Source organism: Taurulus bubalis (genome assembly GCF_910589615.1).
Source record: "Taurulus bubalis genome assembly, chromosome: 12".
In the NCBI taxonomy this organism is placed as follows: domain Eukaryota; kingdom Metazoa; phylum Chordata; class Actinopteri; order Perciformes; family Cottidae; genus Taurulus; species Taurulus bubalis.
In genome coordinates, this window is record NC_136600.1 from 24,427,323 (window position 1) to 24,444,687 (window position 17,365).

Below are 17,365 nucleotides of genomic sequence, written 5' to 3' on the forward strand. Positions count from 1 at the left end.
AGTCGGTCAGAGGCGGCAACATGCACAACTCTGTGAGCACAAATGGAGCTTCTCAAAGACCCTTAAAAACTCCTAAAAATAGAGTCCTTCCACACCCCCGCACATACAGTACATGTACACACGTCCAGGAAACGACTCACACACACACATATGTACACACACACACTGCCGCCCTGCTCGCAAACCGCTAATTCAAACACGAGATAATATTAGCCGTCTATAAAATGGCAGGCCCTATTTTAAAAATACCAACACGGGGTCGTGAACTGCTGCATAAAAGACCATCACAGTTGTGAGCCCGAGCGGCTCGGCTCCAAATACACTGCGGGCTCTAACTTAAGACCTGGGGAGGTGCCTGCAGGCTATTTTTGGGTCCGTGTTTACAGGTGTTTATTCAGTGGCAGCAGTGCCAAGAGGGCAATAGGATGCCCACTTTAAAAAGTTCAAATAGGCTAACAGTCCATGTTGTTGTGGTTGTTTTGACCCGAGGATGGCCGGGAGAGAGGCAGAGTTCAGAGCTGTGACTTCAACTGAATGTTGAGATTGGCAGATTGGTCGCTGTCAGAACGGTACAAATATTTAGAAAAAACCCAGGAAGCGACTTGCACACGTCCATTTACTCTACAACTGTGCTGCAATCGTAGTGCAAAGTTAAATAAGCTCTTTATCACCCAAATATAAGCCCCTGTGGTTTATCTTGGCTCCAATTCATGCACTTTACCCTCAATGTGATGTGTAATGTGTGGTGCAAGACCAGTTACCAAGAACAGGGTTCATGGAAAACCTGGAAAAATCATGGAATTTTAAAATGGTTATTTCCAGGCCTGGAAAAGTCCTTGAAAAAAAGTCATGTAAATGTGTTATATTCATGTGTTCATGTCATTCATTTACGCTGAGTTTGAAATAATGAATATGCTTTTAAAAGAAAAACGCAGGCATACATACAGGCATCTATATAAATGTTTATTATTTTAATCAAACTATTGTCTCATTCATTTGTGTCATTTAAGGTTTACTGTATGCTTTGTATTGTCATTGTTAGTTTAAATACTACATTTACTCACTTTTTACTGTTTACACCCAGATTTCACTAAATGTTTGTCATGGAAATTTGGTTAAAAGTCATGGAAAGTCATTGGTTAAAATGTGTATGAACCCTGCAAGAAGGTCACACAAAATTGGTCCATTCACAAAATAATTGAAATCCCAAATTGCTTTGAAATATGAACAAATATTGTAGATTTTGAATAAGATTCAATTATTATGCTTACGTTTGACAGTATATAACCAACCACTGTTCTGTGTTGGTTACTATGGGTCTGTGACTCTTTTCTCCTCAGAACCGAGACTCCATCTTCCTTCCCTGCTGTCATCCTTCTCCTCTTCCCTCTTTCCTTGCTTCCATATGTAGTTTTCCAATAACCTCCATTTGTCTGCTCTTCTTCCTCTGCAGGTTCTGCTCTGGGCATCTTGTATTGAAACTGATCCAACCAGAGCTGAGAAACACAAAACATGGCTGTGGCCGGATGTCCGGATTATTTTCTGCATCATCCAAATTATCAGGTAAATGGCAATTTCCTACGTAGGTTTTTTCCCCATGCCACATTATAGTGCATGACTGGGTATGAGTTGTTCTTCAGACTTGGATGTCTGTTTAAGCTTTAAAACCCAAAGTAACTCAGAAATTCTAACATTTCTCATGTAGAATGGTCCCATTGTCCTCGTGAAATTACGTTGGATTCTGACACAGCACCCAACCTGCCTGTTAATCCACAGGGCATGGCCGCGCATAATTCATAAATGAGACTTGTGAAATTTGAACAAACCGGACACCTTTTATTATTTATCCATTTTCCATGGGAAGTAATTGAGCCATCCAAGAAGTACTGCAGGTTCTCCAGGTTTGCTCCCAAGAAGGATGATGTCACTAAGGTCCTTGTCAACAGTCCTGCCTTTTCCAGCTCCTCTTGATCATTCCTTTACAAATGCGCTTCATATTATATTTGGTTTATTAGTTAGTATGCACTATACGGGGAAATAAAAGAATGGCCTCTGGTTATAGGTTGTTCCTGTTGAGTCTTTTCCCGACTAAAGAGAGCCGGTGAACGGCAGAGATATGGTCTGTTTTTTGTTTGTTTTGTTTTTTTTAAGAAGAAATACATCAATATGTGAGTGTCAGGGTTGATATTGTGGACAACAAATGAATAAAAAATAAATAAATATATGGGAAACATTGTTATTGTCCACCAATAGCCTTTATCCTGTGAATAAGGAAGTGTGCTGGATTGTGTAGATCCAGAAAGTTTGCGTTAATTTAGGAGATTTCAAAATGAGAAGCATTCATAATCTTAAATTCTATCTCTGTGAGATTCAGTTTCACTAGCTGAGATTGAAGTGCTACTAATCTTTGTCTTTGGATCTAATTTTAATTAATTTGAGGCTGAATTTTCACACATTAATGTACAAGAGTATTTTAGCTTTCATCGTAAATAAAAGCCTCTAATCGCCCGCTTGTATGCTGATTGGCTCTTGAGTGAGCGACGGTGGACTCGACCTCTGCTTTTGGTGGATTTGTTCACGGCAGCCTCCGTAGAGCAAAAGGCCTCCAGACATTTTCATCAGGGCGGTAGCTCCATCAGGAGCTGGGCCATGGCTTTATCTCTGACCTTTGACCTCCTTTGAGCTAGATGACACAGAGTTCTCTACAGCTTAGAGAGGCAGAAACCAAAGATTCACATGAGAGAGAGAGAGAGAGGCTTATATATGTGGTAGAGTGAAGTCAGGGTACTGCTAGCATGTTAACGTCTTATTGCTTCAGCTGCAAAGTTTAATCCGCTTCGTTAAGAGAGCATAACTTGCAATGAGGCGTGTGTTTAATAACAGATCCGTTGCAGGAGCGAACCCAGCAAAAATACAACTCCAGGGAAGAGGTCTTGAGTCTACGCTGAGGCGACACAGCTTTTGGCACAGAGCGGATCATCACATGTCGTGTCCAAAAACAGAGCAATGTGTGTCCACTAATCTTCTCTGCTCTTCACACTGCTGTACTTTCCATTCCCTCAAACACACCGAGCCAGCAATATGTTGTCTCGTGCATGATTTGAATTAAAATCAACAACAATCTAACTTTTCCATGAACAGAGGCGGCTTTAAAAGATGCAAAAAATCTCTGTAGTGAGGAATCATTTAGATCTGGAATCTCTTTCCAGCGGTTTGGAGGTATGCTGCTGCAGCTTCAGTATACAGACCTTAATGTACACACACACATGCTCACACACACACTCATTCAGCTCCAACAGATGCACCTCGACCGCTGCCTGACTTGCTGAATGAGAAAATCCATTCACTGTGAAATTCCAGAGTTATGTCAGAATTTCCCTGGTAAAACTGCAGCAGCGATTCAAAACAGATTCAAGAGACGATAACATTCACACTCAGCTCGAGGGATTACATCGCCACTCTAATCTTGCTTCTGTTGTGCTATCGTGACCGGTGAGTAAACGATGGTGTGTGTGTGTGTGTGTGTGTGTGTGTGTGTGTGTGTGTGTGTGCAAAACAGGGATTGTTAGTGGCCGGGTGATGGCGGATTTAAAGAACAAAACATAATATTGTCATGTATAAAAGTTGTGTGTACCTTCCAGTATGTCACGCTTCCCCAAATCTAGTTTACTGCGAGAGAGGCGGAGCTAGCGGCATGGTTTCATCTGGGAACGAGGTGTGTGTGTGTGTGTGTGTGTGTGTGTGTGTGTGTGTGTGTGTGTGTGTGTGTGTGTGTGTGTGTGTGTGTGTGTGTGTGTGTGTGTGTGTGTGGGGGCGTTGCACATAATCAACAAAGTGTTCCTCGATATCAGAAGTTTTGCCTGACCTTTTGCGATGTGAATATGTCATTGCGTGTGTCGGCATGGACACGTTAAGGACACGTTAAGGACACGTTAAGGACACGTTAAGGACGCGCTGACTTTGTTGATCCTGCAGCTCCGACTCAGCCGGTCATCTCCTGCAGTTCGCTGGAGTTTAATGAAATGTGCAACATCAAAGAGTATATATATATATATATATATATATATATATATATATATATATATATATCAATTAATTATTATTATTATGTAGCTATATGTTGTTGCCGGGTAGGAAAGGTAACTAGGATTGGAATAATATTCCACATTTGGGGTGTTCCAATCCATATTTTATTTGTGTTTCTAACATATATTGTTGGGTTTGTGATGCTAAACAGCCCGCTGTTATTATTTCAGTAATTCGGGCTACTTCAAAATGTTCCTTATTATACGGAACTCCCATAGACCCGTCAAATTGTCTTGTGTGACGACAATAACACAAATAATAAAGGCATCACCAGCGCAGCCAACTTAAAAATTGGGTAATGCTCTCGTAGATTCATTTAAATTAGGAGGAAAAGATGATTAAAAAAAACAACTAAAGGTATCGGCCATCCAAACAAACGGATAACTGCTGATCTCATTCTGGTTAATTATGTAAGAAGGGATTTCCACTTAGTCGTGTGTGTGTGTGTGTGTGTGTGTGTGTGTGTGTGTGTGTGTGTGTGTGTGTGTGTGTGTGTGTGTGTGTGTGTGTGTGTGTGTGTGTGTGTGTGTGTGTTACGGGACCGGCTGCAGTCCGTGTTATTGCTGTCGGCCAGAAACGAGTACGGGACCCGTGAGTGAGATTTCCTTCCACATCCCGAAAGCTTTCTGATGATATTTAGTTCTCGGCCAATCGGAACATTGTGGAACTTCATCCTGATAAAGTTGACACGCTCTTGAGTATCCAGTCTATTCTCTGCTGCAGCGGTGTGGGGGGATTCATAACGGGCCCCCAGCTCTTTCTGAGCCAAAAGCCTCTCAGTTTTAAGCCAAGTATTGATTCATATTCAATCCCTGCTCGTAGCGTTTAACCTCCATCTGACCTCTGACCTCTAGTGGCATAGCTTTGACATTGCATCTTAGTCTTTTCCTCCTTGTTTGAAGCCCTAATCTCCAGTCCTGTTTTCAGGGCCCTAACCTTGTCTGACCCCTTTTATAAAAACTGACCCCTTGACCCACTGACTCTTATTTGGATTTCATTTCAACAACATCAATATTAAAGGGCCCTTATGTGCTGCTTTTCAAAGCAGTCCTGTTTTGACCCTATTCTAAGAACTTAAGCTGTGTGTGTGTGTGTGTGTGCTTCTGTGTAAAATAATAAGTGTGAGAGAATACTGAGAAAGGGATGTGAAAATACACACACACTTCAATACACCTATAACCAAAATGCAGAGTTTAGGCAAATGTGTATAGGATTAAATACAATGTCAATTGTCTATTGAGGCATCAAAGGCTGTCTGGGTTTGCATTTTTTGTTGGTAAGATTGTTGGTAAGATTGTGTGTGTGTGTGTGTGTGTGTGTGTGTGTGTGTGTGTGAACTCATTTACCCCCAGACAGCCATGCAAAACAGCATTCAAGACCAGTATATGGTGTGAACGAGTCCCTACGTTGCACAGTGGAGCTGAACCATGACCATCCTGTCCTTAATGCATGCGCACACACACACACACTCCAATGCTGTGCTGTACCATCCCATCAACCAAACAGCGTCCCGGTGCTGTTTGGGTGACTGGGTAGGGATCAGTCACAGTCTGGTAGCTGGACCCCCACACTGTGTGTGTGTGTGTGTGTGTGTGTGTGTGTTGATGACAGGGTTTGCTATGCCATGGGAACAAATGGGGGATGCGTTGGTTACTCTACTATTTTTTTATTACAAAAGCAGGTTAGACCCATCACGCTCCAGAATCCGGCCCAGGCGGCGGCACCACGAGACAATGGAGACGGACAATGCAGTGATGACGGGATGCGTTCGGGTTCGTTGGTATAGGCGAGCGGTTGGGGGGGCGGCGGTGAACTTACTCCCAATTAATCCAGTTTAGGGTGAACGTGGCACCAGTGGAGACACCAGAGAGGAACACTGATTACGTATTCTTCAGGGAACGTAACGGCTTATTATACATTTCAAAACTGTCCAGCTGAGCCCTTATGTTGACGAATTGAGTCATCAGAGTGGAATTCTACCTCAAGCGGTCAATTCTCCTCGAGCTGCTCTGTCTTGTAAGTAAATGTGTTTTAATTTGAGCTCTAAAAAATGAATATGTTGAAGACAAAATAGAGCTTTGCATTTAAAAAATGACTCATTTAGAAATCTATTTTAATCTAAAACCTTCCAAAATGTATTCAAAGTAGCTGTTTATTTATTTACGATGCTTTAGGTTTACTAAAGTTCATCACGTTAGGGCTGGGCAATAAATCTATATTATATTGTGATTTTATATTGCTTGTAATATTTTTACAATTTTTTTTAAAATACATATTTTTTTTATTCTTGTATTCTTTTTGTTTAAGTCATTCTATCCACATTGCTGATTATTTATTATTTTTTTTGAATTTTGTTGACTAAATATTTTATTAAAGCACCAATAGTCAACACTACAATATTGTTGTCTTCCAGCTAAAGTGCTCATCACAATAGTTATATACTGTACATGGTGAGAGACGTTGTTGCAGTCACAAAAATCTAGATAAAAAGACTATATATGTATATGTGTATGTATGTATGTGTGTATATATATGTGTATATATATGTGTATATATATATGTGTATATATATGTGTATATATATATGTATATATATATATGTGTATGTATGTATGTGTGTATATATATATATATATGTATATATATATATGTGTATATATATATGTGTGTGTATATATATATATGTATGTGTATATATGTGTGTATATGTATAAATATATATGTATATATATATGTGTATATATGTGTATATATGTGTATGTATATATATATATATATATATATATATATGTATATATATGTGTGTGTGTATATGTATATGTATGTGTGTATATATGTATATATATATATATATATGTATATGTATATGTATATATATATATATACATATATATATATATATATATTTATCTAATTCTTTAGAACAACACATCCATATATATATATATATATATATATATATGGATGTGTTGTTCTAAAGAATTAGATAAATCTGTGTATAACTCCGAGGCTACAGAGGTAACTCAAACTGATGGAGAGCAACACGCAGAACAGCATCGGTGTGAAAGAACCCCGCTGTGCGTGCAGTGGCCCGTCACGCCTGCGAAAGAAAGGTCAGACGAGGACGTCGTTTTGCAACGGTATCTCCTGCTGCCGATCTGGTGTTCCCCGACACACACCTGGTCATGTTCACACACGGTGGGACGACGCAGCTGTGGCCCGTGTCGACAGAGCAGTTCAACTTCCTGTTGTGTTTCATTAAAGCCTATTTAAACGTACAAAAGAATGACATGAGATGAAACACACGCTTCCAGCCCACAGGTAGAATGTTGGGTCACGCATGTGAGACAATAGGCCACACGGTCTGGTAGATACAGGTTCAACTAACACTGTGGGGAAAGCAGCCTCTTTCTTTTTTTCCAGGTCTGTATTTTAAATGGTTTCATTCAATCATTTAAAAACTCAGGGTTATGAACCATAACGTAACATTCTCTCTCAAAAAGAGAAACCAATGTATGTATAACCACATTTAAATGACATTTAGAGGATTGCTACTATGCCTCATACTGTGTGTGTGTGTGTGTGTGTGTGTGTGTGTGTGTGTGTGTGTGTGTGTGTGTGTGTGTGTGTGTGTGTGTGTGTGTGTGTGTGTGTGTGTTTAGCTCCTGAAACTACGTTCACAATCTTTTCTTTTCTTTTTCCTCCCACAGCAAGACAATATAGACCGGTCCTCCAATCACAGACAAGCGGACCTCATTGGTCCGAGCTTCCAGCAGTCAGCCAATCGGAGTTCTCCAAACCATCAAGGTTGGTCCACCACCTCCAATAGAAGTGTGTGTGTGTGTGTGTTGGGGCTATCGCATTCAATCAATGCGTCACATTGGTGTTTTATGACACAGAGGAGCATACTTTGTTGTACTAATTACATATGATGTTACATAGTAGTGGGACTTGTCATATGATATTGAATACTACTGGGACTGTACATTGACTTGGTATAACATTAGCTTGCTGTGTATTCTCCATTTATTTCCATATGTAAGAGAATACAAAATAGATGGTACGTAGAATCTGGTATTACTACTGTGTGTGTGTGTGTGTGTGTGTCTCAGTACAGTGTGGGGAGCAGCTTGCTGCTCATTACCCCGCACCGGGCCGGGGGTGGGGTTCAGGGGGGATAATATATATTTGGGTCTCTTCCGCTGTAAACATTTCAGCAGTTCAAAGGGTGATCTGCGTGGACGCGGGGTGCCGTTCTAATTACGTCGTCTATCTAATTGTGCCATACAGGGTTCATCCCAGACAACCGGAGCATGAGATTTAAGCACAATATTGGCCCAGCATGGGAGGTGAGGGGTGGGGGGAGTCTGCGAGCGCTCCACCAGCGAATTAGAGCGCTTGGCCCCGGCATGAAAAATAAATGGAGCAGAAATTACATTGTCATTTTATCAGGATCGGCCGCAATGGAGGGAACTCGGGAAGACCGGAGAGGCAGATGAATGGAGATGACTTCAACTGAGGACCGACCTTGCTTTCACTGTCTGGATGGTGATGTTTCACATAGATACCCGGTCGGTGTGCTTGTACAGTAGATTACACCAAACATGTGTCGGGAGCAGACCATTTAGATTTTTGTCAGATCTCCTTCCCTTTTTTTTTATACATTCTTCAAGCAATGGTTAACAGTTCAGCTACTAAGTGCTTTCACATATTTAGAATCCAGCCCCAGTACCTCTGCCGTCATTAGTGGGATTATAATCCTCGTAAACATGTTTCCCAGTCAACCCACTGGTTTTATTCTAACAGTAGCCACCAGCTACTTGCTGCGCTTGCTACTGCTATAAGCTAGAACAGCCATAAACATATTAATTTAGGAGGGAACACTGACAGAACTGACATTATTCCACATGCTTGCTGGAATTAGATGCTGTTGAGAATTTCACCGTGATGTCCAAAGTGTTTTTTAAAGTTAAACATAGTTTGCCCCGAATGCAGTCTTTGTTTAAATCAGTGGGAGGATGACGAGGCCGCGGCATGACGCAGACTCCATTGCATGTGAGTCTCTCACAGATGCGATGTCACAGGCTTGTACTCGCCACACGCCAGAGGGATGTCATGTAGCTGAGTGCATTGTCTCCACTCTATGGGGTTATAGAACTCGCTCCATGCTCACAAGGCTACATATGAAATCTAGAAATACTCCAGAGGAGGTAGGCACGTCCATTTCCTTTGTAGTTTTTGATTTTATTATGTTTATCGGCTCTGTTCTGGAAGGTGTTTGGATAACTGGGTCATTAGAGTTCCCGCTCTGTACGTCTTTCTTACAGTCACAGTATTCAGTGTTTTTTTTATACAAACATATTTTCTCTTACGAATTCTAATTTCTAACTCTGTTTAATCTCCTCACCGTTCCTTCGAGATAAAGTTTCAGGAAGTAAATCCACTCGGTTTCATACCTTGCACCACTGGTCTGATGCCTCAGCCACACGGATAGAAAACACATGTCAGACACTACAGGTCATCATTTAATTTAATTTGTATTTAATCCTTAAATAATACCTTTTTTCAGTTCCAATAGTGTCAAAAACTATTCCAGAAAAACAGCTAGTGAGTGTACTTTGTGTTCCTGATTTAATGATTTAGTTGGAATAAGAAAGGCAGCGGGCAGAGAAGAGCTAAAAGTCCTCCCACTGTACCTATGTGAAGGTTATTTAGTCCCTCCACTGGCGAGCATCTCAGTGTGTGTTAGCATGAAGACATCCGCACCACCGATGGTGTGTAGCTGTGTGTTTGTGCTTGTGGGGTGATGAGGGCGTGCCGTGTGTCCCCTGTTGGTCCAGCAGTCAAAGGTGCGAAGAGGATGCAACAAAACTCAGTGTAAAAAATCTGATTAACAGCCAACATATTTGAAAAATATGCTGTCTATAGTAGAGTTTAGAGCGGAAACGATGAACTGATTAATGGCCTAGTTCATTGACAGAATAATGATGGGTGACTAAACTGAATTGAAGGTGGTTTTGAGGTCATTTGTCAGACAAAACAAGAAATATAAAGATGTTTTAAAGTGTATTTTCCCTTTTTCCTTAAACACATACAAAACAAGTCCGTTAATCAAGACGATAATCCCCAGTGAAGTCGTTATGAAGGACAGTATTAACCAAACATTCAACCACCTCCACATAATCCCACATCTTAAAATATAGGCTTTGTTTAAGAAGTGTGTTTTTATCCATTTATTACACCAGAATTAGCAGCTCTAGAGGTGTAATGCCCCTTTTACACCCATTTGATGCCGTTATACCTGCTGCATGTCAAAATGAAAGGGCCACAGCCAAACCCTCTTTTAGGTGGATGGATACGGGTCCAAAAACATTCTTTAAACTCACTTTGAACACACGAGTGTGGAGCGGACGTCTCGTTACTTTTCAACTGCCTTCAGACCTGCAGGGTGCAGATGTGAGATGTGAGCTACAGTGACGTGTGTTGATTCTATCCACAGTGTTTGCTGTCAAAAAGCCTCTCATGATGCATCTCTGTGTGCTACTCCGACAGGATCTAATTGATATTGTGATATTTTACGGCCAGGTGGGAAATGACACAAAGGTGTGTAGGTCCCTAAGTGTCTGGCAAGGCTTGAGAAGAAATCTTCATGCGTTTTTTAAATCCTGCGTGTGCGTGCCGGCCTGCATGCTGCAGTGTGTCATCAACCTGTCAGCCTGACACGCGGGCGGCTGACGCACACCTTTTGTTCGCCTGATTGCGGCACGCACAGGTGATTGGGATCGCATGACTGCCAGTGATGCAACATTCCCACGTCACTGCGTGAGCGTTGTGTTTGTCTGTATGCAAACGGCTCTGCCAATCCCCATCCTGAGGCCAAAGTAGGTCAGATTCACCTGGGGACTTATTTCCTCTCCCTGGCTCGAGGGTACCTGTCTCACCTCGTGAGGATGATGAGCAGGTGATGCGTTCAGGGTACACGTCATTTTGGAGTTTTGCTCGCTTTTGATGTAGCATTTGGATGCATTTGTTTGATTCTGTCCTAATTCTATATTTATAAATGTTTAAATCACGACTGCTGCTGCAGGTAATACTGCTCTTTTCAGTGTTACAGGTGTCCTGCCTCTGCCTTGCGTATGCCCTCGTATGAACCCTGTGTCCTGTGGTGTGTGTATATAGCTCTTTAGCTCTCTGGGCTATCTATAAGTAGCTGCTCCAGCTTACCTGTCACTATTAATACCCACAGATTAACCACCTTTCGATTCAGCGGCACCTGGGATGCAGCTACCTGACACGTTGTCAGAAAAAGCTCCTCAAAGGGGAAACTTTATCTTCAGCAGGTCTGGAGTCCGAGCTCCTCTGCTGCATGAAGAGACGGGGATGTCTGCTATCCTGCTAACCTGTGGCTCCTCCTGTTGTTGTTGTTGTTGTTGCCTCTGGAACAAAAAAAAAGAAGCATCTCTTATACCTTCACAGGAAAGTGATTTCTCGCCAGGCTCAGGGGCTCACTTTGAAGCCAGCGCTTTAGAAACTTTACATCAGCAGAGCAGTGGAACCGGTCCCTGCTTCAGGGTGGCATGACCCTCGCACCACCTCGCATGATCCTGAGCTGTGGGGAAGTTCCATGAGTCACACAGTGGAGGGTGCAGTTAAAGCCATGGAGCTCTGACAGCAGGGACTGCATGATGAATGTCAAAATACGGCACATCATTTACTTTCATTGACTTGAAAAGCTTGATTTTTGAACCATTGGCTGTACCTGGAGTTTTTTCTGAAGAGGATAAAGCGAACAAAAAGGTAGCTCTATCCTTTTTTTCAGATTTCAGAGATTAGACGTTCGCATTTTGTTTGTTGCAGTGTATGGCCACTGAGAGAACCAACAATTAGAAATAGATGATATGAATTGTTTCCATTGGATCTCCAAATGGACATGAAAATAGTTTCCTATCCTTTCCTGTGAAGAGCAACGTGATAAATCCATCTAAAGACGTATCTAAGCGCCTATCCTGTACAAGTAGCGCTTGTCTCCCCCTGGTGGCGGACTTGTGTCCTGCAGTACAGTTGGAAGGATCTGAATACAGAGATTTGATGATGAATTCATGAGATGGATTTAGATCTTAGAACTTTAGCACCACATGCTCCTGGAGTCAGTTGAAACATTCGCTCCTCTCCATGAATTAAAATGGGCCTGGAGGTTTTCGCAGAGGCTTTGAGGATGGATTCCCCCGCTCTGAGAAGAATTCCACATTCTGCTTTTAAAGACCTTTTTTTTTTAAAAGCGGACTGTTTGATACGTGCGGTGAAGTTGGAGCCGCTGCCTTCGCCGTGAACCCCGGCGCTGAGCCATGAGCAGCGGTGCAGACGGGCAGGTTTGTGCCTGTTGTCCCTGGAGATGTGGCTCACAGCCGCACAATGCACTCCGTCCAGATAGTCCTGCTGATTGAGCTCGCTCACAGAACTGGTTACCTGCGTGTGTGTGTGTGTGTGTGTGTGTGTGTGTGTGTGGGGGTTTGTGTGTGTGCCAGTATTTTCCTTTCCTTTTTGTGTGTATTAGAACTTAGAACTAAGATAAAAGGTTAAATTCCAGGCCACAATGAAATGATAGAGAAACTGAAATAGAAAGGGAAAACCCCAACAATATCCAGGGACTTAACTTCTGTTTTGTGTGTGTGTGTGTGTGTGTGTGTGTGTGTGTACCTCAACTATTTGAACCCAGGAACCGCCGACTTATACGACTTTCATTTTTCTTTTCTTGTGTTTTATTGCATTTTAGGTTTCACTTTCTTTCCATCATTTTCTGCTCCACACTGTCCGAGTTTTGAAACCGCTCGACTACTTTACAGAAGCGTGTCCGGCACCTTCACTCCCAGTTTCTCTCGACATGCAGCCAGTGATGAAGCTCCTTCTCTGCCTGTCTCCTTCCAGATGATGACGTGGATCTAGAGGCCCTGGTGAATGATATGAACTCTTCGCTGGAGAGCCTGTACTCCACCTGCAGCGGCCCGCAGACAGAGTCCACCCCACTACTGCACAATGGACAGATCTCTTCCTCACACCATCATCATCACCACCACGTGCAACACAACCAGCCTCGTCCGGGTCAGGGTCAGCTAACCAACGTCTCCCCGGACTCATCCCAACCCGGCCTGCTGCGGCGGTCGCAGCCCATGCACATTCTCGCCGTCAGGTCGGTGCCCTCTCAGTACACACACATATCCATGTTGATGCATTGCTCTTGGATGTTTTCTTTTTATGCCAAGGTACTGGAAATGTGCCAGAACCCCAGATGGAGCAGACTAGCATGACAGAGCGCTCACAAAAATGTACATAAAGTTATATTTGGCTGCACGGTGAAATAACCCACGTCATAGAGAAGCAGCTGCTGCCACATGAATGTTGATATGACACAAACAGGGTTGGGCTCAGAGGTTTATGGGATGTCCATCAGCTTGTGAGTCTATTTGTTGGAAGTTCTCCTAAACAATATATTAATTTACTTATATCCTCAGGGGTATATAGTTTGACAGTTTAAATAAATGATGGTTGTGAAGAGACACTAACGCACCACTGTGGCTGAAGTAATCGTGTTTAAATGAAACGATCATTTCATGAAGATGAATCATTTAATCAATCGACAGGAAATTAAATGGGGAATATTAATTATTATATTGATGATCAATCAATATAATAAAGCTTTCAAATGAGTGGCAATTTATTTTAGATAGTTGAAATTATCTTTTTCATCGCGGCAGCAATCAATAAATCAAATGCTCTGATATGAAGAAAAAAAATAACAACGACCCGTCTGGGTCTTTTTGGTTCGATCGTTTCTAAACTCTCGCTCAATGTTTGCTGTCCAAGATTTAATTTGACGTCACTCTTCAGGAAAATGTCCACAATATTCGGACATTTTACACACGACACTGAATATATAGATTCAAACACGCGGTTGAAGGGAATTATGAATTGGCTGTTTGTCAGTAAAAATGTGTGCATTCATCAGGTGTTTCACCGTGACATCACTTCATAACCATACACATATACCAGCAGTTAAAATGTACATACAGACACATGCACTTGGGAAAAGAAGTATGCCACTAAAGTTTGAACACACACACACACACACACACACACACACAGCTCTTTTCCCTCTGCATAGCAAAAGAAGCCTCTCCCTCCCCGCTATCATTCCCCACCAGCCTCTCGATAATTGGGCATAGCGTTTCCTCCCCGCTCCCGATCCGTAGCCTTTGAATGACCCGTTTCTCCTTGTCACTCCCTCTTTGTCTCAAACTACACCAGCGGGGAGGGAAAGGTAAAAAAAAAAAAAAAAAAAATCTAATTTATTTTAGTACCAAGCACAAACGTCTCTCTCAATTTGAGGAGTAGGAACGCATATTCCTCCCCGAGGCTGTTATGGTATGCATTGAAAAGTGGATATGCTCACTCGCACATACACACAGCGGTATGGCTGCATGCGTACAGGACACACACACACACACACACACACACACACACACACACACACACAGGCATTCACAGCAGAGCCGGTGTCGGCTCCTATTATTCGCCTTTGGAGTACATGACAGAAGGGATGATCAGGTAATGGAGTATTCTGTCTTATGAGCTCTCTCTCTCTCCATCTCTCTCTCTCTCTCTCTTTCAAGCGCACAGACTCTGAACTTCTTATTATTCAGGGCTGACCTCTGGATAACCCAGTTCTCCAGCTCAGATGGGACAACATCAAAAGGCCCGTTCCCTTTTGAACTCGCTGGGTTCTACAGGCGGTTTGATAAAGACAGGGAGAGAGAGACCAAGAGAGAGAGAGAGAGAGAGAGAGTCTCCTCCAGTGATTCTCTGGGCTACAGCTATCAAGCTAGAAATTCAGAAACTGGCCTGCCCCATTAAAAATGAAGTTTATGATCAGCTGTCAAATCACCATTCCTCTCTCAGGCCACACGCTTGCACTGGTACTGCATGTGCATGATTTAAAAACGACTTTAAAGTCTTGATTTAAATATTGATGTGTGATAAATATTGCAGGAAATTAGCTGGCACACTGCGGGGGTCTGTGGTTTCCATTTGCTGAAAGAATTTTGATTATGGGTAGATCAGATGGAAACATAAATGAGCCTGGATACTGTACATCAATGCTTTATTAATTCCAACTCTCTCTTTCCTGCACGTGCGTCAGCAGCTCTCATTTCAAAGTTTTCCCAGCTTTTTTTCAAGCGGCTGTTCCGGGTCACGACCTCCGACTTCACGGAGTATTAGTGATGAACACAAGCCAATACTAAACGGAGGTGTGACTGTCGTCCTGTGTCCAGGAGGTTGCAGGAGGAGGAGCTGAGGACATCGTCCCTCCCGGCCATTCCCAACCCGTTCCCCGAGCTCTGCAGCCCGGCCAGCTCCCCGGTCCTCAGCCCTGGGTCTCTACCTCCTGGAGAACCCTCCGCTGGCATATACGTAAGTCAAACCCCCACAGAGACGCACGGGAATTGACAAAGTTAACCTTTAGTGGCTTTCATATTATAACATGCATTTATAATTCAGTGCGGTTGCTTTGGATACAAAACCTTGTCTTCATGCGATGTCAAGATGCTTTTTTTTTTCTTCCTCTTTTGGAAAAACAGGAAACGAGACATCAGCTGATTTTGATTTACTTCCATGTTGATAACTGAGACGCGTGTGACTCGGGATGCAGGATTTGAGTGTCGTAAATCAGCTGTAGTTGGTGCTCAAAGTGTGTTGGACACGGGCGTTTAGGAATGTTTTCCCCGCTCTACATCTGCCCTGTGTTTTGCTCATCTGAGGCATGATGATTGTTTGCACGTGATGGCACCGTAGTGTACGGAGCATGTGTGTGTGTGTGTGTGTGTGTGTGTGCTCCAGAGGGTCTGCGGCTTTGTTTGAGGGGGAGCAAAGTGTGTGTTTGTGTGTGTGTGTCTGCACACATGGCCGCATCTCTCCGAGTCTGTTTGCGTTCGTCTGTTCATTTGTTGACAACGACTTAGAGGCCGCTCCGTCTATTCCTGGAAGTCTCCCCATCGTCGTCACTGGTAATGGTCTTCACATGGGGGACGGCCACGGCTGCTTACAGTAACATAGCAGCTTACAGTAACGTGAGGGCGGACTATTTCTCATAAATACTCTCCCTGGTCTGTTCTGGGACGAGATGCTCGGCTGCAGCCGTTTCTCCACCGCAACGGAAGTCTGAGTTTAATAAGCTCTGCTCTGCTTTCTTAAGCCTCGGCTCATAAATCACTCGATGAATTGCTGAACCTTACATTAAATGCTTTAACCGTTTGGTATTGCGCCGTTGAATTACCACCTGTGACATAAGTAGATGTCTGAATGGTGAATGCTGGACTAAGTCTTGAAATATTAGATTTGGAGAGGATGTTGTCTTTGTCTCTGGAGGAATGTCACAGGCTTGAACTACTAGCTGCGGCTTTAATTCCACACTGCATGGTAAATCTTGGTTCATGGGGTAAAGAGGTCATAGATTCATGTCTTACTAAGTGGTTATGAGTTTTGCATTGAATTACTATCTGTGACATGACTTTGGCTCAATATAAGTAAAGCAGGCGTGTCTGGTAAATATTCAGCGACCAATTTATTAGACTGGGAGACTCACTCGGGCTGGGAATGTTATTAGTTTTTTGAATCCCCTTGCGGCCTGTTAAGAGTGCAGTATAAACCAGGAAGTGGATTAAAGGCGGAGCTACATAATTTCTGTCATCGTCCGGTAGGATGAAGTGTCTGTAAAAGTGTGCTTTTCTTTTGTCTCTTTTATTAGGCTACTAGATCTGTCTCTGACATTGACCACAGTCATGGCCCCACAGCACAGCAGTCCGGGTTCCCATTTCCAGACCTTTTTAAAGAGCAGGAGTGAAAAGGATTTTTGTCCCAAAAGCAAAACATGTCTGCAAACTTAAACCTTAAAAAAATAGAGTGTTCCCGGTTTCTTTTTGGGACGTGAACCTCATTGTTATAATCTTTCTTCTCTCTAGTGCTCATTTCATACTGTTGGTTTTTTTACACGTCACGTGAGGGAATAAGAATATGTGTGGAGTTTCACATCATGTACTGAAACATTTGCTCTGAATATACAAACATCTAAACAAGTTTCTACTGGTTTAGTTTTGCACGGACCACCACACTTTCATAATGAAGAGACAATGCTGAGAAAGAGCCGTGGAACATGTCGTTCTCTTTGTGTGTTTGTCGCGCTCCACACCGGCCTCCTGCTCGTGTAAACTAGTGTGTGTAAACTGTG

The 17,365-nt window shown here is 42.7% G+C and overlaps 1 protein-coding gene across 1 annotated transcript in view; it reads left to right on the plus strand.

The window, feature by feature from the left end:
* Positions 1–12,498: 12,498 nt before the first annotated feature.
* The window catches only part of LOC306744691 (growth factor receptor-bound protein 10-like), a gene marked incomplete at its 5' end in the record, with an annotated part of 29,384 nt that continues 24,517 nt past the window's right edge, over positions 12,499–17,365 (plus strand). Inside the window, 3 exons of the mRNA XM_079227373.1 lie at positions 12,499–12,556; positions 13,012–13,273; positions 15,414–15,552. Coding sequence (XP_079083499.1) covers positions 12,499–12,556; positions 13,012–13,273; positions 15,414–15,552 — 459 coding nt within the window. The remainder of the gene's footprint in view (positions 12,557–13,011; positions 13,274–15,413; positions 15,553–17,365) is intronic.